Source organism: Balaenoptera ricei, chromosome 16, assembly GCF_028023285.1.
Source record: "Balaenoptera ricei isolate mBalRic1 chromosome 16, mBalRic1.hap2, whole genome shotgun sequence".
NCBI lineage: Eukaryota > Metazoa > Chordata > Mammalia > Artiodactyla > Balaenopteridae > Balaenoptera > Balaenoptera ricei.
In genome coordinates this window covers 10,195,391-10,219,181 of record NC_082654.1, presented here as the reverse complement: position 1 = coordinate 10,219,181, position 23,791 = coordinate 10,195,391, and the positions used below count along the sequence as shown (strand labels likewise).

Genomic DNA, 23,791 nt, shown 5'->3' with positions numbered 1-23,791 from the left:
ACAGAAACCCCAGCTCCTTCCCACGCAAACCCGAACACTGCAGTCGGACATTTCTTTCCTCTCCCCATCCTCCTATACATACGCACCCTGGACCCACCATCCACATGCCACAGTGAGGGGCAGCCTCGGGTGGGGTCCTCTGTCTCTGGTTTTGTGAGTCAGAACTCTCAAGATGTAGTTCTGAGAAAAGTCAGGATTTGGGAGGAACATATAGGTTCACTCTGTCTGACCCCTGTGGAACAAGGATAAACTATACCCCAGAGTCCAACAGGGGAGGGTGCATTTCAAAAACTGTGCTGGTCTCCCAAGCAAGGACCCCGGGCTTCTGGAAGGAGGTTCTTACCTCATTGGTTGTGAGTGTGAGAATTCGATCCAAGTCTTCTACCAACTGCTTGAAGGTGGGTCTCTGTGAGGGCACCGCATGCCAACAGTCTCTCATCATCATATACCTGGAAGAGATGGGTTTCCTCGGTGAATTAATTCCCTAAGTACTAGGGGGCATGGCTATAAGCCAGTTTTAATAGTCAGTATGGAGAGATGTCCTCAATTATGAAAATGTATCAGAACTTCCCTAGCAACTAAATTAGGGGGTGGTGATCCACCTTGCCAAAAGAGGCACTGCTTGATTCCTCTGAAAGGCACTTTGATTTACAAAGACATCACGTTAACAAAAATGTTTTAGGAAGGTATATATGCCATCAAAAAAGACACTTCCATGTGTTTTCACGGCTGACTTCTGGTATCCCTGTGGCAGTGACTTATAACAGGGTATCACATTTCCACGGCACTTTTGGACACTGTGGGAAGAGCCCCATAGGAGCAGGCGGGAATCCGGTCTTCCCTCCTCACACGCTCCTGCCTGGACCAAAGCAGCTCTACTGTTATCTGCCTGACACTCTGAACAAAGGTTCCTCAGTTTTAAAAAACTGAAGTTTGAAAACTATAACTTTAAGGCAAGGTTCTTATGAATTAATCTGCTGCCACTGGGCTGTACCTTCACTTCCTGATTAACTCTTGGAAAGGCCTAGGTTCCCAGGCCTTATCTTGATGATGGGTTCCGACAGACCCTCTAAGGCAGCAAAAGCACCAGGAATGACAAGGAACACAATAAAACGCAAGAGGGAAGAGATATGGGGACATATGTGTATGTATAGCTGATTCACTTTGTTATACAGCAGAAACTAACACACCATTGTAAAGCAATTATACAATAAAGACGTTAAAATAAATAAATAAATAAATGCCTTTATATAACATACTATAAAATGTGGTCATTCATCAGATGTCCACTGTACACCGAAAAGCACTCATGGGATTACTGACACAAAATCCCGTGAAACGATACCCAAGAGACCGCGGTCTCTGGGACAATCCCTCTTCTTAGTCAATTCTGGGGGTTGGGAGGAGAGACTCCTTTCCAAAGCACTGACTTTACTGCGCAAGACCCATGTCACCAACACAATGTAATTCCACTTAAAGTGCGGGGTAGGTTTTGCTAGAAACCAGCTCATGGTTTTAGAGTCAGATCGGGTACTCTAAGGATGGCACCTGGACAAGTTTTTAATTCTCTGCACTAAAATATGGGTAAAATATAGGTAACCAGACACTAGTTCATTCGCCCTGAGGAATGTGGTTGAGGTCCGTCTATAAGAGCAATTTTCAATGGTCACAAAGAGGCTGCAGAAGCACCCATTCTCCACTCGCTGTGCAGGGGCCAGGCACAACCCATGAGGAAAGGGGGCAGCCCCAGGGCTTTTGAGCTTGTGTATGTGGGAAGCCTGATGTACCTTCCTGTCACTTTGACAACAGCAAGGCACAGTACAGTGGCCCAGGAAGATCACCGGGCTCGCTGGTGTGAAGTCAGGAGCCCTCGGCCGGACAGCCCGACACCCCCTGTGGTTTAAAGCTCGCTCCATAAACCTCAGAAGGATGTTCTTTCTTTTGGACAGTCAGGGCTGTCCATGGAGCTTTCTATCTCGGTTCCAGGATTGGGCCCAGAAAGTTTCAGCAATTCTTCTTCTTAGGACAGGTTTAAAAAACCAGGGGCCTTAGAAAACCAAACTATCCAGGAGAAGCGCCACTGGGGGCAGGGGCCCCTGGGGCACCGGGAGAGGCGACGGCCCTTACAGCTCATTGGTGCAGTTTGCCGGCTTATCCATTCTGTGTCCTTCCTTAAGCAGCTTAAAAAGTTCCTCCACGGGAATCCCTGGGTAGGGCGAGCCCCCTAAAGTGAAGATCTCCCACATCAACACCCCGAAGGACCAGCTGCAAAGAAGGGAGAAAACAGCATCAGCAATCCATCTGAATCACAGAAACCTCAACACGCCCAGTTAAGAAAATAAACGCCCACTTACTTCTTACATTCAAAGACACCTGACCGGGGCCCTCCTACAGTTCATCCAACTTGCCCCCTTCCTGCCCCCAAAGAGCATCCCCAGATGACAGCGAGAGGCCATTCCGATGGAATTTTCCATCAACAGACAAGTGATGGTAAACCATCACTCTTTTGGGGGGCAGAGGGGAGGGTGGAGATTTGGGGTTTTTTTTTCCTCCTTCCATCACTCTCAAATAAAACTCTCTGTCTTAATGCAGTGTTATAAACATGAACTTCTAAACTGCAAGGCTTTTTATGCTCCTGTCCAGCTCTGCCACCGGCCTATGTGCCTGACCCCAGGGCTGTGACCTACAGCATGAGCCGTTGACAGAATAAGGGCAGCAAGCTGATTCTGAGACGTCACAGCTGCCCACGGTGGCCAGTGGACCATCTGAGGGCACAAAAGTTTTCCGACTTACTAAGGTCATGAAGGGAGTTAGCGCCGGGCTGGGATGAGGATGGAGGAGCCCTGTGCCCCAGACAAACTTCATACGACAGCAAGTGAAAACGTCTCACAGGGCACAATTTATACCTGACCGTGCAGAGACCCACAGTTGGATCCGGAGCCTTGTTCAAGAGACTCACAATTCCTGAGCTAATCAGCCCGAGAATCCCGCATTTACCTATGTCACTGGAAATACACCCTCACTGATTCTGCTGAGTTTCAGAAATGAAACTGCCTTTGGTTTCGTGCAGAACGAGAATAGCAGCACAATCCAGGCAGTGTGCTCTCTGCAGAACTGGGAATCGTAACCCTTTCCTTCTAGGACCGCTGAAGAGGACCAGTGGCTATAGCACGGGATCCACGCCTGCCCCAGAAATCTTCCCACCCACACAAACAAGAGTAGCTCAACTGATTTTTAAAATTTTGGAATAATTATAGATTCATAGGAACTTGCAAAAATGGAACAGAGAGACATCCTCTGTACCTTTCACCCAGTTTCTCACAATGGTAACATCTTTCGACCACATTTCCAAAGCTGGAATTCTAAAATACCAGTTGGAGCCTGGCCCTAATAATATTTTTAAGTGTATCACAATAGAAATATTGTATAGTTTTCACTCTATTTCTGTAACATTATCAAGGATGCTAAGACAAGATCAGAATTTTTTCAAAGGATAAACAGGGAGCAGGCCCTGTCAAGATCATCCTAGTGGACTGTGTCCCAACCAGCTTTCCCCTATGAGGACAAACCTAGGACGGGGAAAACATGACAAACTACTCTCAAGTAGGAAAAGTTTAGGGGCGCGAAGAACACGCCAACAGCTTGGCAAATTAGATAGCAGCTTTGTACTTGCACATCCGTGAATTAGTTCAAGGGGGGGAACTTCCGCTCTGGCAGGAGCAGGTTAGCGGTTCCACCTCCTGTGCGCTTTGAAGCCGGGCAGATTAGTAACAGAGCATTGGTTACCAGCCTACCATAAAATCCATCCTTTCTAAGGCCAGCTCCTGCACCTTCTCTGCATGTGTGAAATGCAGCAGGGACCAAAGAATGAAGGAAGGCAAAGAATGTACGAGATTTTTACAACTCAGCCCGAGGGAAAAGGCAGAGACAAGGGAATTACTTACACATCACTCTGATGGGTGTACACTCTATCGAAAAGGGCTTCAGGAGCCATCCACTTGACTGGAAGTCGGCCCTGCAAGTGTAGAAGAAATGTAAAAACCAATATATTAAAACCGATTTATTTTAGCAGGTTCAACCGCGCTGTGCCCTGTTTATTTTAAGAGCTGACACTCAAATGGTTTTTGCTGGACAGTCATTAGCGCAGAAATAAGCTCCAACTGGGACTACACAGAGCGTGGGAGATGCACAGATTTGGACACGTTAATAAAATGTAAAATGTCGTTTCCTTGGATTCTCATTATCATCTATCTCCCTAGCAGGCAGGCACACCCTGACCAACTCCTAGGTGAAAATTAACCCAGAAACTCCCAGACTCTAACCTTTGCTAGGAAAGTTCTTGACAAGGAGCCTTACGAAGATTCTTGCTGCTGATTATTCTGTACGTAAGACTGGTTCACATTTACCAAGAGTATCTTAAATGTAGTCTAAATTTGCTTATTGAGAAGTTTGTAAAGAGGAAGGCAAAAGAACAGGAATAAAAAGGCATTGGTCCTTCTAGCTCTGAGCACCATCCTTCACCTGGAACATTCCGTGCCACCTCTCCACCCCTTCCCACTTCATCACCGCCACAACTTACATTTGTGGTCTTTTTGTAGTAGTCTATATTGTTGATATCTCTGGCCAGTCCAAAGTCAGCTATTTTCATCACATTGTTTTCTGTTACCAAAACATTTCTGGCAGCTAAATCTCGATGAATGCACTGAAATCGAGAAAGAACTCATTTCAAAATGCTACAAGAATAAAAAGGTAACGTACGTACTCCTTATAATGCAGAGAGAAAATACATCTTACATCAAAAATTGGTATTTCTTTTCTAATTAAAATAAAAGACCAAGGCCCCAACTATTTCAAAGAGCAAAGGTAGATAAGAAAACACATACCCTTTTATCTGCAGTTGACTGGCATCCTTCGTATTATGAACACCCAAATGACCTCTTTTAACGCCACAATTATTCCCCCTCTGCAGTTCCGGACACTGTTGCTTTCTTGCTCATTTTTGAAACCGTCCGCCCGCTGAGTTCTAAACCCATCCCTTCTCTTGGCTCACTCTCTTTCTCTCTCCCCGATCCCTCAGATTCCTTGGCTTTAGCTTCTCTCTCCCTCAAAATAGAGGACCTGTCCCATTACTTTTGTATATTTCCACATATCCACATGGCTTCCATTCTTAGATACATACAGAAGATTTGCAAATTCCTATCTCTAACCTGACCTCTCTCCTGGGATCCAGATTCTCATTTTCAACAGGACATTTCCACATTGACATCCCTTTGGCACCTTTAAATTCAAGGTCTCTACTCTATTCTTATTTTCTTGGTCTTTTTCGTATCCACCTGAGATACATACACCAGAATTCTTTACACACGCCTCCCAAGTTCTTTTGCTTTCAAATCCCAAATGCCTCTCCGATTTGTCCACCCGACTCCGTTGCCATTGCTAAGCCCTTAGTCCAGGGTCTCATCACGTCCAACAGGTCTCCATGCTTCAAACTCAGCACTACTGCATCTTCTCTGCTTCCCTCAGATTATGTTTCTGAAGGAGCTGATCACATCTGTTCCAGGCTTATATCAAGGCCAATGCCTGTCTATTCTCTGTCCAGTTCTTACCCAACACCTGGTCCCCACACGGGGCCCAACCTACGTCTGCCACATACACGGGGGCCAGATGCTGAGATGCTCGCTGCAGGGCAGCTGATTTATGGTTCCGATACTAACTCTTTGGTCTCCGAAAGCTCTAGTCATTATAACTTCTATGTCTCCTTTCTACAAATGATATGTTTTTGTAAGCTGTTAAAAGTGTTTTAGCTGTACTTTAATACACCAAGGTTTTACCAGGATACATGGTAATTAGGGTCCCAAATCATCACCTCCTAGTTTAGGTATAAAGAAGTGAACAAAATCCCTAACAAACATTTTTACACAGGTTCTAGGCAAAGGCTAACTATTATATGAAGGAGAGAGTCTTATCAACCGATTTGACGTGGGTGAAATGGGGCTGATTTCAGATTGATACTCCATGACATGGCCCATTGAAAAAGGAGCAGACCAAACTCTCTCTGAAGAATAAATGAGGGATAATTTTTTCCTGCCCACCCTCCAACTATTCCTTGTTTTTAATCCGCTTCTGTGGCCCCCTGGATGGGCTAAGATCATTGAAGGGAAGGCAGGAGAGCCCCACAGGCATGCCTGTGCCCAGCCAGAATGGAAGCAGGAAATGTGAGAGCTCCCAGAAGCCGCCCGGGGATCCAGCTGGGGCGGGAGCTGTGTTCCTGGTTTTGGAGGCCTCTTCAAATTGAACTTCCAAGCCCTGGGCCAAACTCTCCCAGTGGTGTGCTCCCTGCCGACACAACTCTGTGAGTTTGGCAAGCTGTGTGGTCAGAAGAATCTGACTCCCTGTGCGTGGGGCTCTGACCACACATAAGGGCTCAACTCAGAGTCACTACGACGGCAACCCCCATTTTCTCCAAGAGAGCCAGAACTCAGCACCAACCTCCCGCATCCCAGGGTGCTAGGAAATACCAAAGCCCACCCTCTGGGCTGAACAAGAAGAGACTTGGAACCAATACCCAAGAAAAAGAAAATAACCAAAGTCAAGCCAAATTCCCATCATCTGCAGAAATCTGAGTTATTCTCCAGTGCAAAGAGCTGACCATTTTACATAACTAGGGCTCTCGGACTGTTTGGTATTCCATTTCTTCAATAAACAAAGGTCAACGGGTCGCTAAGGGAAGGAAGACTAACACCTCAATGACTCTGACAGCGTGCTGGGTGCCTCTGTACAGCTGATCACATTAAATTCCCACAGCGACCTATGAGATGGGTATTATTATAGCCACTTTACAGATGGGGAAGTTAGAGCTTGCTAAAAAAAGAAAAGCCAAACAAACAAAAACAAAAACAGCTGCTCAAGTTTAACACCTTGGAGGTTTAACTGGCCTAAGGATTTTGTAAAAAAGAAAAATTAGTGTACTTTGCACTGAAAATAGAAAGGCTTCCATAACTGGTAGAAGGCTCAAATCCCACATCACCTAATTGTATTACTGTACACATCATGGAGTTTCTTAACTTGGCCACCCCCAGCGTCCCCAGGTCAAGGGCAGGACTGCAGGTTCATCTCTACATTCCCAGCACAGAACCTGACCCAGTAAACGTCCGTTGAGCTGAATTCCTAACTACACTCCATCAGCAATGAACCAGATGTCTCACCCAACAGGTCCTCAGGCGGGTCTCTAACAAACTTATCGCCATCCACCGGGAGGGAATGGGTGTGACGGGGCTCACCTGTCCCCCGCTTCTTCATTTTCCACGGTCAGGAATAAGCCCTCCATTTTTGGAAGCAGGTTCCATTCAGGGGACCATTCTTAAGATCTTGGTCTAGAACCTGCTTCAAACCTGTTCTAGGTCCTTAATTGTAGGTGGCCTTCAGCAAAGAGCTTTGGAAACACAACTACAAAGCCTTAGGAAACAGGACTCTGTCCCCTCTACCCCACCCTGGGTTAGCAAACAAAGCCCCAACCCAGGGCATCTCAATGGTCCTCTTCTCGGTCCAGGGAGGCAGGGAATACCTGAGAGCAGGACAGGTGGGTAGAGAACAAAAAGGTCAGGTCTGGGACCAGCTGCTTTACTCTCCAGGCTGACGAGTCCCCAGCTCAGAAGTGAGGAGAGTGACTCACTCGTACCTGGGCTCGAAGCTTTCCTGGCACTTCCAGACACTCCCCTGCGTCCTCATCCATAAGACGGGGATCTAAACACACCTGTTTCTGTGTTGTCCCGCGGTTATGGACGATACTGTACGGAAAATGCTTGCTCCATGCCTGGCAGACATTAAGCTCTCACAAAGTGGCAGTGATTAGTAATAATGATTATTATTATTATTACAATACTACTACTAAGGGCATTTTCAGTTTGTCATTCTAAAATGTATCCTTTTCCCCATTTTGCCAAGTTCACCTGATCCTTAGTTCTCTCTCCACCACACCAAGCAGCTCCAAAGCAGGAAGGGTCTCGTCCTCGGAGGTGAGGGGGGGGGGGGGGGACCCACCACTGCTCCACAAGCCAGACTCCACCAGCTCCTTTCTCCTATTCCACCTTCCTGAGACTCCTCCCGGGGCCTCTGTGAACCACATTCTGGGTTCCCTCCTCCCTCTCTGACCCTCTCTGACCATGTCTCCTCCGTCTTTTCCTGTGCTTTCAGCCCATCTCTAGATTTGAGAGTTTTCTCAGGGTTTGACTCCAGGCTTCTGTTCCCACTCTCCTCTGTCTCTCCCCAACCTCCCCACCCACGGAGAACCCATCCATTCCCACGGCTTGAAACTACACTTCCTTCGCTGGCTCCGGGGTCTAGCCCAGCCTTCAGAGCTGAGCCTCAGCCCGCAGCTTCCTGGTCGACATCTGCCCTTGAATGACCCTCAGACATGTTCAAAACGTACCTTGGATTTCCCACCAGAATCTATTCCTGCCACCGCCCCATGCCCCCATCTTCCTCATCTCGAGTAAGCTGCACCACCATCTGGTTTCTCAAGCTGGAAATCCAGGAGTCAGCCTTGATCCCTCTTCTTCTCCCTCCTATAGCTACGCAATCCATTAACTGTCCAGGTAGCAAAGTATATCCCAAAGCAACCTACTTCCCTCGTGTCTATCAGGGCCAGTAAACCTCAGCCCAAACCACAGTCACAGGAGCCAGCTTTACAGCACAAACCTGATCAAAATCACGCCCCCTTGGTGGCTTCCCCAGAGCCCAGAGCACAGGGCAGAGTCCTTGCCTGGGGCTGTCAGGCCCTGAGGCCCTAGAGGCTCCACACAGCCCATCCCTCCTCGGGAGGGCTCGCCCTTCACCTCCCCCTGCAACCTCCCGAGTCCCCCCTGCTCCTGACCTCACACCGTCGGTTTCCTCCACAGCACGGTTCTCAGCCTTTCACACACTTATTTTATGCCCACATTTATTGTTGATTTCACCGGCTGCCCCCCATAGTTCCTGCTCCAAGAGGCCAAGGACTGTGTCCATCCTGGTCACCTGACCCAGGATACCAGGCATCCGAATCAGGAACGCTCAGGAATATTCGTTGAAGGATTAATAAAATGACCAGGCCAGTCTCCCACCACTTTGGATTAGTAGCAGCGCCCTGCTGAGTCCAAAAAATCCTTCCTCCCTCTCCCACACCAGGAGGACAGAGGGCGGCCAGGACCAGAGGCTCAGGACAGGCAGCCTGCGGACTGGCCGCCTCCCCAGGGTTTTATTTAGCAATAGTTCCAAGCTACAGAAAAGGCGAAAGAGAACAGCAGCTATCCAGGTTTGCCAGATTCACTTGTTGTGCTTCCTTGCTCTCTCTTTCTCTCTATACCCAGCCTCCCTGTAGACACACACATACACACCCATTTTATGGCTGAAACACTTAAAAGTGAGCTGCAGACCTCAGTAGCACATACCTCCCACCTTACACAAGACCTCCATCACCACCCCCAAATTTAACATTGGAACAGTCACATTATCTACTATCCAATCAATTTCACATTTCAATTGTTCATAAATGTCCTTTATAAAAGCGGCAGCCCACCTCCCATCCAGAACAGGATCCCTTCCGGGATCACACATGTACATTCAGTTGTCACGTCTCTTAAGCCTCCTTTAATCTGGAACCATCTCCCCAGCATTTTTTGTCTTTTGTGACACTGACATTTTGAAGCAATGTCTTGTCATATGTCCCACATGCTAGATCTGATTGTTTCTTCCTGCCAAAGACTTGTCAGCTGGCAAAGTCCGCTGTGCACACGCACGTGTACACAATCGCACAACCCTGTTTCGGTTTCCTAAAATCTATACTTTGGGACATCTTACAGGGGAAAAAAAAGCTCTGAAAAATCTTCAACTCTGGACTCTCTTGAAAATCAAAAAACAGAACATGTGGTGGCTCTGGCCGTGTTCCCACGTGGCTACAGACAGCAGGGGCTGAGGTGCACCCACTGGCCCCCAGATCCCTACTCGGCGTGATGTGACAGGGGCTGCCTCGCTCACTCATGTGACCGGCATGGCCAGGACCCAGCCCAGGCCACAAGGGGACAGACGGTCCGTGCCCACCAGAGGCTCTTACTTCTTTGGGGACCAGAGGAATCCCTGATGCTGCATTAAGCTCCAGCGCAGTTAGGAACTGACCCACCGCTGCCCAAGAAGGTAGCTCTGACCTTCCCCCCAAGCGTGGGCCGGGGAAGGGTGTCTTGGGCCGTCCAAAATGCCCCAGGGGATATCTGGGCACCTGTCTTAAATGCTTTCACAATAACTCAGATGTTTCAAGTCCACTGCATGTGGCATGCTCGGAATGCAGGCGATTCACCTCAGGGGACCTGGCCAACTTCTAACCGCAGAGGGTCACCCCGCCAAACGAGACAAAATAAATCCAGCGGATACCCAGCACTCGATGTTACCAAAATATCCCTTCATGTGATCTTTGTTCTTAGACTATTTAACGCCATTTCAAACTCAAAACCATGAAGACAACACCCGAAGTCCATGTCCAAAGGCTCAATAACCACAAAACAAATAAAGCCAAAAAATCATCAGAATTAAAGGCAGCGCCCCCTAACCCAACTGCTGTCCACCTGGAGAGCCAGCTCCCCGGCAGATCACAGCCAGCCGTGCCTGCGAAAAGAGACATCTTTTCTGCTCATCTCTGTGGTGTCACTACTGGTTTATGAGGCTGTTTTGGCTTTTAAAGAGTTCATTAAACCCCAATGTGAATAATGCAAGACATAGTCTCCAGGTTGTACAAGACAGGCAAGGGCTTGATGCAGCAAACGAGCACGTCCCAATGGTCTGTTTTCTTCAGAGACATTTTTCACTGGAATCCACCCAACCAAGGAGAATGGGAAGGACTCACTTTTTGGGAAGCCAAGTACTCCATGCCCCGGGCCAGCTGGTAGGTGCATGACACCAAGTCCTTGAAGGTCATCTGCTCCTCGGGAACGCGGTTGATGTCATACGAGTACTCCATCCCGGGCGGCCTCCGGGCACGCAGGTATTCCCGGAGGTTGCCCTTTGAGGCGTATTCGACTATGACATAGAGCGGCCCTGTGGATGAGAACACAAGTTGGAGAGGCAGGGAAGCCCAGATCTGCCCTGGGGCAGCTCAGCAAAGGAGTTTTACTTATTACAACCCAGTGCTTTATCATATTTTTTAAAATTTAAACATACAGAAAAGCACACACAAAAATAGAACACCTGCATTCTAATCTCCCCCAAATGACAACCGACGCTCGGTTGAGACAGACTCAACAGTCTTTAAGAAATAAAACAGCGGTACTACAGTGAGTGTCCTTTCCCTGTCTCGCCCAGCCTCTCACCTGCGCCCTCTTGGAAAGCAACAGCTACCATAAATTTGGTCCTTGTAGTGCATTTTAACTATTTTACAGACACCTATGTATCCATAAACAATGTATTATTTTTAATCACATCAATGAGTAATAAAGACATAGCTTTGCACCCTTTCCCCCCCCCCCCCCACATATTATCTTTCTGGAAGCCAGTCGGGCTGATAAAAATAGATCTAGATCATTCCTTTTAACAGTGACATAGATTCTATCATATAAATACACCACATTGTATTTCTCCATCCCCCTATGGGTTGTTTCCGGGTTTGGGCCATTGCAAACAGTGTGCAGTGAACACTGCTATGCACGTCTCTGTATATATGTGTGCAGTAATTTCCCCAAGGTATAGACCAGCCTGTTTTTGTGTGTAAATGTTACTGGCACACAACGTGGCCCATTCATTTCTGTATTGTCTGTGGCAGCTTCCTCACTGCGGCGGCAGAGATGGGTAGTTGCCACAAATCCGAAAATATTTACAATCACCCTTTACAGAAAAAGTCTCCTGACTCCTGGTATAGACCTCAAAGGGAAACTGCTGAGGCAAAGACAGGCATTTTCAAGTTTATTAATTATCATCAAACTGATTCGCAAAGTGCCATAGATCATCCATGAGAGAAGCCACGGGTCTCGCTCCCCTGAGGAAGATAACGTGCCCCTTCCTATCTGTCTCCCCTCTTTCACGCCACTCGTGGGAGCTCAGCCACCTGGTACCCATAACAAGACATGGGTTCCTCAATCCCCACTTTAAGGGAAGAACTTGTCCACCAAAACGTAGGATCTTATTTGGAGAAATCTCTCTTAGCACTTACAAAACAAAAACATAAGGAGGCTGCCTTTTCCGAAAACCCTCCAGGTTATGCCCTAAAAACAGGAGGACGCTATAGGCCTTCCCATCCAGAGTCGCCCAATGCCCACCTTCCCGCCCCCAGAACCCAGGCACACTCATAACGTCTTCTTTGTGTTTGTGGCTGGGAACACTTCCAGACGGGTATTGGTTTCTTTTTGGCCACACCACATGGCTTGTGGGATCTTACTTATTTTTCTACTTATTTACTTTTATTTATTTATTTTTGTCTGTGTTGGGTCTTCGTTGCTGTGTGGGCTTTATCTAGTTGTGGTGAGCGGGAGCTACTCTTCAATGCGGTGCGCGGGCTTCTCCTCGCGGTAGCTTCTCTTGTTGCAGAGCACGGGCTCTAGGCATGAGGGCTTCAGGAGTTCTGGCGCGTGGGGTCAGTAGTTGTGGCATGCGGGCTTAGTTGTTCCGCGCGGCATGTGGGATCTTCCTGGACCAGGGTTTGAACCCGTGTCCCCTGCATTGGCAGGCGGATTCTTAACCACTGTGCCAGCAGGGAAGTCCCAGCTTGTGGGATCTTAGTTCCCCGACCAGGGATTGAACCCAGGCCCTTGGCAGTGAGAGCTCAGAGTCTTAACCACTGGACCGCCAGGGAATTCCCCCTGCGGGGGTTTTAAGGAAAACTTTAAACATGCACTTGAGAGGCCCTAGGAGCAAGATCTAAGAGTCCATCCATTTTTAAAACGATGCTGACATTGAACCCTGGGTTATGTGGATGAAAGCTCTTTTTCCTCTTACTCACCATCCTGAGTACAGGCTCCGAGGAGATTTATGATATTTTTGTGTTTCCCAATCATCTTCATCATCTCCATCTCTGACACCAGATCAGAAAGGTCCTTCTCTGTGGCATCATCTAGGAACATTAGGTAAATTACAGATCAGTTTCCTCTAACCCGTTGGTTGCTATTGTTAGTTGATGAAAATTTGGTTGAAACAGCATGAAAGTCAATTTCAGAACCAGAAAAACTTTCCAAATCATCTCCCTCGTCTTACTGGTGAAGCGGGAAGGGCCCAGCACTGCCCTGCTCCGTGTCGAATAGCTAATTTGGGGTCAATAGGGTCAAAAGTCAGAACAAATATATAGGCCTTGGATGCTAAGGCCAGATCTTTTCCAGCAAACCTCACAAACGTGGGGGCATTTTTCTCTATCGTGAAATAATTCCATCCTCTGGCAGACCTAAGGTACCTGAGAAAATCACACCAAACTTCATGGGGCCTGAAAGCAACCGTGAGGACTTCCAGGGAGGAGGAGGAAGAGGAGTTTGGGAGCATTTCACATCACTTCAGACTTTCTCTGCACCTCGTGCTGCTAAGCTGAGCCCTCGTAGCCCACAGAGCGTTCACAGATGGATTCAGAGGACACCCCGGACTGAGGACAAAAGTGCGTGTGTGCACGTGCATCTTGAGGGGGCAAAGGTCCATGCCTTCTACGGGCTTCCAAAGGGGCTGGGATTCCCCTGCTAAAAAATTAAGGTTTTAAAAACCTCTGCTCCATAACTTCAAGCAAGAATGGCTTAGGTTCTGCATACACAGGCTCACAGTTAGCTTCCAAAAAGTGGCAAGATTCTTCTCCAGGTATCCCCCTGTGAGCTAATTCAATATGGGGAAATCTGGGCTTACTAAAAAAAATGAGGTAAGGGCATGGATAGAAGCCATGCTGAATAAAGCTTTTTAGCTTCACAAAAGGACGAGCAACACAATTGCCTGGAGTGTCACATCCACGCAGCCTCGCGTGGAGGACTGAGCGCCTGCCCCTCGGGTGCAGAGGCTCCACTGCGGTGACACTGTGGGGTCTCCTCTAAGCTCTGAGCCACCCACTGGCTGTAAAAACAGCCACGTCACAAGGGCTCTGTGGCTCACGTCCTTCTCCCTCCTAAGGGAAGGCCAGCCTTGATATAACCAGAGAAAGAGAACTCCCAGACCTCCTTCGCCTGAGCTCCGTAAACCGAATCAGAAGCTCTGTCTACAGAGACCGGGAGCCTGGGCCTTCCGCATACTCGGCCCTGGTACAAGGCCAGGGGCTGTCGGGGCGGCTGGTGGGAGCCCACAGCTCACTGCACCTGCCACTCAGCAAGGCACGGGCACAGGAGGCAGGCCCAGGCCGTGCAGAGGGCTGGCTGCCTCTGTTGGTGGAGCCGAGACGTGCAGGGTGGGAGAATACTGTCCTCCCGGGCTTCACACCCCAAAGTGGGGAGCGGCTCACAACACCCTAGTGTGCCTTGGGAGCCATTCAGATCCACAGCTAAAAAAACAAACAGAAAAAAAACACCCAACACCTTTTTGACTATTTCCACCTTGCTCCTTCCCCTCAGGGAGAGACATGGTGACTATCCCACAAAACCCCATGAAAGAAAGAAAGAGCCTAGCCCCCAGGGCGTCCACAGTGCATGAGGCCCCCCATGTCCCGAGAACAGACCCTCTCTCCTCCGGGACACGTGGGAAAAACTCAGCTTGGGGTGTCCTTTCTGAGATGCCTACAATGGGATTTATAATGCAACCATTCCCTACAACTCCTCTCATAAAAGAACACTGTGGGAGGATGAAGTTAGTGGTTCAAAGTTCTTTAAGCTCTTTGGACGCAGGCATGAAGCAGGGTTGGAAGGTTAATGCGGAGACATTCAGGCTCCCACGAACGCCACTCGACGTTTACATCCCCGGGTAACTGCTCACAAGTCCCAGAAGGCTCTGGACCAGCACCAATCCGGTGAGTCCCCTTTCAGCTTCCCAAGCGACTCCCACAGACAACGTCATTCCTGCTTTGTTCCTCCTGCAAAGGAGTAAGTGTGTCCTCCTCTCCCTGAGCCTCCTTTCTCCATCTAAAAAGGCCAATTTTCCTTCATTTGTAAATTAAGGTTTGGGTCCTGAATCCGACATACCAACACTCATCTAAATTAATCAATTCTACGTGAGTCGATACTTTCTAAGCACCTACACATATAAAGGGAACGAGGCTGCCACTTTCCAATACAACTGGCTTTTCTTTTTTATAAGTGCACACAGCTCAAGATAAATAGTCTGTCCAAGATGCTGATTTATACTGAAAACTTCTCAACCCCTAGGTCAACTATGTGCTCTCTAACCCCCTGCCATGATAGAGTTCACATGCCACAAAAGGAACATTCTTGATAAGGCGCCCTCACCCCTCCCTTCCCCCACCCTCCCCACCTCCGCCCCACTCACCTTTCAACATCTTCACGGCCACAGTGACTGCTTCCTTGGGCTTCTCTTTGTCAATTCCCACTGCTTCAGCCATGACCACTTGCCCAAAGCAACCTTCTCCCAGGGGTTTGCCCAGCGTCAGCCTAAATGTGTAAAGAGAGGATTAGCAAACAGCATCTGGTGTACCGAGGGAAATTCCAGAACTCAATATAAAAATCTTTCAGCGGCTTACAAAAGCACGGAGCATTTATCATATGGAACTAATGAGACTTGGGGTACACATGCGCTTGAGTATTTTCTTAGTGACGTTTTAGAGAATGTCAATTACTGCTGGAACAGCTATTGAATTTCACATTTGTATTCTCGATTTATTTTCTTTATGGAAGGTATCCTTGCAAGTGAGGTGGTCAGCCTTCCTAAGTGCTAAAAACGAGCAGCTTTTGATCTTGAGCCTATCAAATATTCATAATTTAGAATATCTCAAAGAAAACCATTAAAGCTGTTATTTTTTGTCTCTGTGATGTCTTTAAAAATCGCTATTATTCGAATACCAATGGATTTTATGGTCACATTCTGGGCCAAGTTACAAGATATGAATCTTAAACCATTTCAAGGAATCTCTAGTTTTTCATTAAAGGAAAAAGGAAATGCTAGAAATAGGGGGAATTTTTTTTTTGACATAATAGTTTAGAAATCCTTATGACTACCCAAAATTAATAATGAAGAAAATCCGAAGTGAACACAATAAACTAAATTTCTAAGCTCAGAAGCTCTACATACATCATACTAATAGCCATATAGACTCCTTGGGCGTTCCAGAAACCAACAGAATGGAAGAGACTTTGGAATACTTATGAATGTGGTTTTTTCATTTAAGCATAACACAGCAAAGTACCAAGCTGCCACGAGTAAGCAGTATTTTTGGTAAGTACGCAATGGTTTGCAAAAGTCACAGCAAAGACCGAGGGCAGTGTGTGCTATGCTGAGGTCATTCCCTTTCTATCCTGAGCTAAAATTAAATTTAATATCTTGGCAGAAAATAAACATTTGCATTGGAAAAATGGCTAATTTATGTCCTATTGCCCTGCTGCTACAAGCATAACAATCCTTTCTTTGTATAACGTCTGCCTCCGATCTAATAAACTGCTTCTAAATAGCCTTCATTCATTGGAAATCTGCTCCTCCTATGGTTGTGCTAAACACTATTTTGAAATGCTTTGCACTCAGATTTTCCACACTCCGGGTACCCCGGGTGGGAGCCAACAGACAGACTTCCACTGTTGCCAGTGGTGTCACAGGTGGCAAAAACTACAGATTGAACCTGAGAGCTGCAATTTCTTAAAATATGATCACAGCTCCCAAACTCAGTCCTATATCCATAGGAATGTGCACATTAACCCACCTACTTGTTTAATCAAACCAGGGAGCTGGGAGGGCTCACGAGAAACACCCCCTTTCCACATTCTACAGGTAAAGAAATCATTCTTTGTTTTTTCTGGTACCTCACTGGTAAGTGTTCAGTAAACAAGTACTGAGTGAATGAATAGCACACAAATAAACTGGAAATCACTTCCGTCAACACTCTAACAGAATGATACCGGTACAACAATTTGGTTCTAACGTATGCTGCACATTAATAAATGAGCTGTTTATTATTTAAAGTAACGAGCCATTAGAAAACAAAGCTGGTTGGAGCTGTGTGAATCAAAATTACAAGTGCCATGTAAGCTATCTCTCCTTCCAAAGAGAGCGCATGATATCCAGCCTCTGGAAAAGCTTATCTTTGTATTTCCAAATTTGTGTATGAGTTCCTTCTCTAGTAATTAGACAGTTCTCCGACATAATCTCAGGGAGATAGTGCAAATGTCAAGACCAATAGGGTTGCTATATATGAGCAAGTCAAAAGCTTATTCCAGCTGATTTGATGCGGATGTATAGTCAGCGATTTCTACCTTCCATTATTCTCAAGCTGTTTGGACTCTAATTACTACAAGAGAGACCCTGGAAATGAGCAGACAGCCCTTCAGTGACCATCATATTCATTTCAGAAGGCGAGTCTGGGGGCTGGTCCCCGGCTAGAAGATGGAGGGCTGGTAGTCCAAGATCTGTCCACTGACTCGATGCCCAGCTCTGCCATCTTGCTGAGATTTGCAGTTCAGATCTCTCAGGTTATGAAGGGAAATGGAAGGAAGGGAAATTCACACGAGCCAAGAACTGTGCTCAGTCCTGGGAGGTCTGTACCATGACCTTCATTTCATAGAAATGAAGCTCACAGAGAATCAGGGAACTCACACAAGGTTGCCCAGCCACTGGCTGGCAGAGCCAGGATTCCAATCCAGCCCAACAGAATCCAAAGTCCCTGAACTTGAAGCCAGACTAAGAGACACACAGCTCCCAACAATGCCTTCAGCAGAGCCCAGGTGGCCACACTTTGACTGAACATCTGATTGGAACACATCAATATCATCCAGTAAGGAAAATACTACGGACCACAAGAAATTCGATGTCAGGTACCGTATTTGAAGATTTCCAGCCCAATATTATATTAATAACTATTAAAACAGCAACACTGGGTGAAGATTCTTAAGGCAATTTATATGCTAGACCTAATTTCTCTAAAGAAATGAACTGTAGAACAGACATGTTCTAGGAACCAGAAGTTGGAATGTCAACTCTGTTTTATAAATGGGATAATCCCACTTTTATTCCATTTGACTGGGTTTGAATTGTCTAGAGAGTTAAAAAAAAAACATGCTAACAAGGTACCATTTTGTTTGGGGATCAGCCATGGCTTAGTAGCTCTGTTTTAAAAGAACTATTAAAAAAGAGAGAGAGAGCGAGAATTAGTTCTTTGTTTTTCCTACAGTTGGTTATTTAGATACAATCTTACCCATTCCTGCTGACATCATCACAGCAAGACCTTGGCAGTTAAGGGTAATAAAAAGAAAATGTCAGCCCAGTATCCCCATTTTACACTTAAGTCCCCATTCAGGGATGTGCCCCACAGAAGTACTCACTTATCTCTTGGAAACTCCCATTTTGGATCTTCTGGCAGCTCGTACTCGGAGACCCCCGCCAGCATGGGGGTGTCTGCTGTTGAGGAGAGGCGAGTTGTAATCCTCACCAGTGGGGTATTGGAGTTCATGGAGGAGCTGGACTCAGCAGAAACCTGGATACAAAATACAAAGACACAGATGTAATCCTGGCTCCACCTGAGAAGGCTGGAAGCCGGCCAGAGCCCAGCCAGCCAGTCAGCTCTTAGAAAGGTGGGAAGGTGAGGGTTGGCCAAAGTCGTGAATTTATGGACCAAAACCCGGAATTCCAACGCCTCTGTCTTCCCATCCATGCAGTATGTGCTAGATTTCATCCAAATAATATGGTCCTAAGGCCAGGTTTCCAAACAATGGTTTAGAGAGTGCCTGATAAAAAATGTCTTCTTTCTGTCCTAATTCCTCAAGATAATCACTTGAGGACATAGAGACAGACCCCATGGGCTTCATTCCTGCCTTTTTCCCTGTGCCTGTACTGGAGCCCAAGATTATCAATCTCCTGCCCGTAGATCAGCAGGGATGGTGAATCAATGCTGTGCTTATGAGATTCCATAAAAACTTCTGGATAATCGCCTCTTCAACCAGCTCTATCTTTTGAAATGTAAGCAGAATACTTCAAGGAACTAGCTCTAGGATTTGAATGTGAAAAGCATTCCAGTAGCTCCACGTGCCTTTTTTCAAGGTAACCAGAGACCCAGGCACTGGGGACCACTATCTGCTTCTCCCTAGTCCTTCTGGGAACTGGTTGATGCCCAGGCCATTCGGAGAAAATCAACTGCCTCTTGTCAACTTCAGTTTCAGAAACTAGTGGACGAAGAGTCAAGGGAAAGAAAAATACCTCTTTATTCACAATCTCGTGGGAAAGCTCCTCTCCCCCCCCCTCCCCCGGGGAAGCCTGCAGGGCTTCACTGAGTTTTCTCATTTACTCTAATCCATTATAGTCTGCATTTGATAAAATGGTTATTCCTTAAATATATCATCTTCCCTGTGCTGGATTCTGTAAAGGAAAACACCATCGCGGGCTGCCTGACCATCACCTTATTCCAAACCATGAACAAGACTCTGGCCCGAGAGAGCTGGAATCTGGGGTTTGACGTGACCCCTCAAACGTGGTTCTGTCCCCTGCATGACTGCCCACATCAACCCTTCTTGCCAGCTGCGCTTACAAACACTTTTTAAATCAAGGTGGCAAGGACCAAGTAAAGATGGACATATTTAATGGGGATGAACTTTCAAGGTGGAGCCTGGACCATTCCCCATTCCCACAGGGAACCAGAAGACTGTACTTTCCTGGGAACGTCCTACTTAAAAAACGTTGATTCTCTCCTTTTTAAACCCAGACTGCCCTTAAAAAGCAGGTAGGAAACCTGAGAAGATGTCCACGAATGGATTCCGAGGGAATCATTTTAGGAATAGGAAGTTGGTTTTAGTATTAATATCAAGAAGTAGGCAATTTTTAACACAGAATTTCTATTATCTTTTTCAATGTACATGAAAACATTTCTGAGCCTTTTGAGCAGTCTTTTGTCAAAGGTTGTTATTCCTAAATTTTATTATGCAGACAGTATGATCAATGTTTATTCACTGTGAGCATGGTAAATAATTTTTTTTTAAGGAACTGAACAATCATTAATTTTGGAGCTGAGCGGGGCCTCATGAATAGATATGGTTCTAAGAGACTGAGGCTTCACACCCAAGTGTCTGGGCCACAGAGGCAAAACAGCAGAAGCGAAAAGAAAAAGACGAAAAGCCCGTGGAAACGACCTCCGCAGTGCGCTGACCTCAGCTGCAGGGCCCACCGGTAACACCCTCAAGATCTCCACAACCTTCACTGACCACATGTATATGTCTTGAGCTCCATCTGCAGAGAAGGGTTCAGAAAGATTCAAGGAATAGGTTGGGCTAAAAATAATTCCCCAAATCCTAACGCCCTGCGTCGGTTTTGAGCTATGGATGCAAAAGAAGACTGGTGTTCTCAGAGACAAAAAGGTCTCCCACATGAAGAAGCAAAAATCACCACTCATTGCAGTGGGAACCGGGCTTGAAGATGACAGGCAAGAAGATTCGCAACAGCAGTCAAAGTCAGCCTGGCAATGAGACAGTTACAGGCCCCAACCGGACGAGGGCTGGCAGATTTCACAGACGAACACCCCCTCCAAGGCCAGCAGCGCAGCCCTCCTTGCTGGACCGCAGGGTGGCCAGAACTCCTGTGCATGGTGTGCTGGGATCGTGGTGAGGGAGAAACCCCTGGGGCGGTGATGGGGGGAGCAGCTCTGGGTGAAGAGGCCCGTCTGGCCTTCCCTGCCATGTCCTCGCAAATGACACATGGTTGAGGCTTCAGGACACAACGTAAGGGAGTAGCCTTCCCATGGCAAGGTGTGAGGACACAGGCACTGAAAACAAGCCTCGGGAAGGATATATAAGAGCCTTAGCCGTGGTCACCTTTGAGGGGAGAGATTATAGGACGTTGAGGGACGGGGTGTACTGTGTCTTATTTCAGAACTTCCTAAACCATCTGAATTTCATTCCCATGCATATGTATCTCTTTTACGTTCTACGAAAACAAAGCACTTTTCTTTAATGACAAAAATATTTTTAAGAATACAGAGGATCTGGGCTGAGGCATGGCACTGGGGGGCGGAAAACAGGGCATATGCTTAAAATACACTGACTTCTAAAATGAGTTAAAATGACGAGATCACTGCTGTCGCCTCTTCCCTGGGCTACAGGCTGGGTGTTGGGGCGTCTCTGCGTCCTTCCGTGTGGGTACCCAGTGACCTCCCCTAGCCAAGCAGCCAACCCTAGCTGGTGCCCTTCCCCTGCGAACTGTTTATAATGTGGGACTGTGAGCCGGTGGCGGCATCTTGACCAAGTGCACCACCGCGGGCTGTGGGGTGACTGTGAGAGCTTCAGCAAGTCACTTGACGTTCCTCAGCTCAAGTTTCCTCACCTGTTAAAGGGTGACTGGAACAATTCCCACATCACAGAATTACCGTGACGGTAAAATGAGGTCACACCCATAAAGCATTTAGTGCTGAGCCTGGCGCTTGCTGAGAACTCAGTTAACTTTCGCTACCAACCCCACAATGGTTTCTCTTAGCATCTTTTTAGAGTCCTTTGCTGCTCAGATCCAAGGGAGCTTCCCCTCCCCCTGGGGAAGCCCGAGGACTTGGAGCCCAAGGCTGTTCTGTGTGTGAGGTCCTGTGACATGGTGTGCAATGGGGGAGAGAGAAACCCCGCCGGCGTTAAGGGCAGGACTTGCCTTAATGGTTTGAAAGACTAGATCCTCTGCTCACAGGCAGGATGCGCCGGGGCTCCAGCGAGCAAAAAAGCAAACCCCAGAAATTAAGGACCCAGGAGTCAGGGGACGGTCCCAGGGCAAGAGGAAAGCTGGAGAGCAAGAAAGTCTCATGACAAACAGGGCTTAGAGGCTGCTTCAGAAAGAAAAACGAAACGTCCAGTCGGAAGTTCATGCTCTGCGGCTAACCTGTGACCCCAAAGGAATCTTCACCCACAGACCGTGACAAAAGTTCACACCCATATACATCTTCCCCCCTAAACAGATTGTCTCCAACAAGGTTTTAAGGTGAGAGCTTTGAAAATGGAAAAGCTTTCCAAACTTAGTTGCTGTCACTACGATTAAAGTTATGGAAATTTTGCTCACATTAAGTGTAGAGGTTTAGATTCCACGTACAGATCTATAAAATGCTTTTGTAAAACACACAAAGAGAAAAAAGATAAGAAAATGCCCCAAGTGTAAGAAACGACAGAATTCAATCACTCTGTCTGTGGACGTATATCTTAATTTTACCTCCATGCATTTTTACTATGCTTTTAAAATCCCCTCTGAGACTGTAAAATATGACTGGCTTTCTCTTCACTCCATTTTACTCCGCGTGCTAACGTGTTTGCAGGGCTGGCACGACCCCTTGCAGGGAATTCCTCCGTGGAACACCGTGTTTCGGGAGCTTCTCTTCTTTGGACCACACTCCTTAAGGAAATCCACTGTCCACCTCTGAATCCTACTTCTGCAGCAATGTTAGATGATCACTTTTTTTTTTTGGCACAAAATCATAATCTTCCCTATCAGATATGCTTCTTCAATTCTGGGTTTCCTTTTTATCTAATTTTAAAATAGTCCATCGATAGAGATCATTTAGTTATGTACAACAATAAACATTAACAGTCTAAAACAAGCTCTTTTTTCCCCACTCCCAAATCCTGGCAGGCACTTTTTTAGCATGTTTTTTCACAGTCTCAATTCAGCTTCCTCACTTTCCAGAATCTCTTTACCATAAATTCCTCATGCCATAAATCAAGCCTTTAACTAAATGTGCTTTTTGTCTATTTCCATGGTACATAAAGGAGATTAAGCAAGGAAGCGGGGGTTTTTTCTTTTCTTTTTAAAGGGCCACCGAGAAACTATGTTATCTTTTAATACTAGATTCAATTCAACAATGAGAGGGGGGCCCACAGAGAACAGAGCAGACAGAGGCACAGATGCCACAGGGAAGAGGGATGAATATTTGTGCGCTTGCTTATTCTGAGGACTCACAAACGGGCCACAACCAGCCAGAGAAACCCTCTGACTCTCAGTCCTCGGATCCGCATTCCCAGACCAAAGCACAAGGTCCTGGAGTTAACACAGGTTTGCTATAAGCCCTGCCCATCACTCCCCAACGGCAGGCAAACTGCCTTCACCACCTCAAGCTGAAATAAAGGTCCAAGGGGTGTGGGGACGGGATTTTTTTCCTTCCATAACAAATTTTAGGTAAAGAGGCAGGGTATTTGATCTGGCACGTACTTTTCTCCCTTAGCAAGTCTCCGTCTCCCCAAACCTCCCCCCAGGACTCTCCAGAGTAAACCTATCAGACCCCGACCGGCTGGTCTTCCTAGAAGATCGCACCCAGGTCCGAGCTTAGCCAAACTGTTGTGTCTTCTTGAAGCGGAGAGGAGAGAATGGCCAGATGGGGGCTGGGAGGGCCAGGCGCCCACACAAAAGGGCAAATTCCAGTTAAACCATCCATGACCATCTAATTACCCGCATGCTTTCTGGAACTGGCGAGGTTTCATTAGACCACTTGATTGACCAAAATACAGAGAATGTTCCGAGATCACGCTGTTTAGCTGCTAGGTAGTAAATGAGCTTCTAGAAGTGGGACTGCCCTTCACGGAGTTCGGTATGTTTCATACCATTCATACCCAGCCCCGAGAACTGGCTCCTGAATCACACACGCCATCTTTGTCCTGTTCATGACGCCCCTGGGAATGTGCCATCTGCCTCAAAGACATTGTTATAAAACATGACCTTGACAGCCCTTGATTTTTCTCTGGCTTTCAACCTATCTGTATCAGCAGCCAAGAGGCTG

The 23,791-nt window shown here is 47.0% G+C and overlaps 1 protein-coding gene across 15 annotated transcripts in view; it reads right to left on the bottom strand.

Annotated features, from left to right (window-relative positions):
• Positions 1–23,791, bottom strand: part of FGFR2 (fibroblast growth factor receptor 2) — a 102,149-nt gene that overhangs the window by 4,365 nt on the left and 73,993 nt on the right. For all 15 annotated transcript variants that reach the window (XM_059900562.1, XM_059900563.1, XM_059900568.1 and 12 more), the window contains 8 exons: positions 18,390–18,541; positions 15,394–15,515; positions 12,956–13,066; positions 10,871–11,061; positions 4,580–4,702; positions 3,945–4,015; positions 2,128–2,265; positions 344–449 (listed from right to left, as the gene is read on the bottom strand). In XM_059900562.1, coding sequence (XP_059756545.1) covers positions 344–449; positions 2,128–2,265; positions 3,945–4,015; positions 4,580–4,702; positions 10,871–11,061; positions 12,956–13,066; positions 15,394–15,515; positions 18,390–18,541 — 1,014 coding nt within the window. The remainder of the gene's footprint in view (positions 1–343; positions 450–2,127; positions 2,266–3,944; positions 4,016–4,579; positions 4,703–10,870; positions 11,062–12,955; positions 13,067–15,393; positions 15,516–18,389; positions 18,542–23,791) is intronic.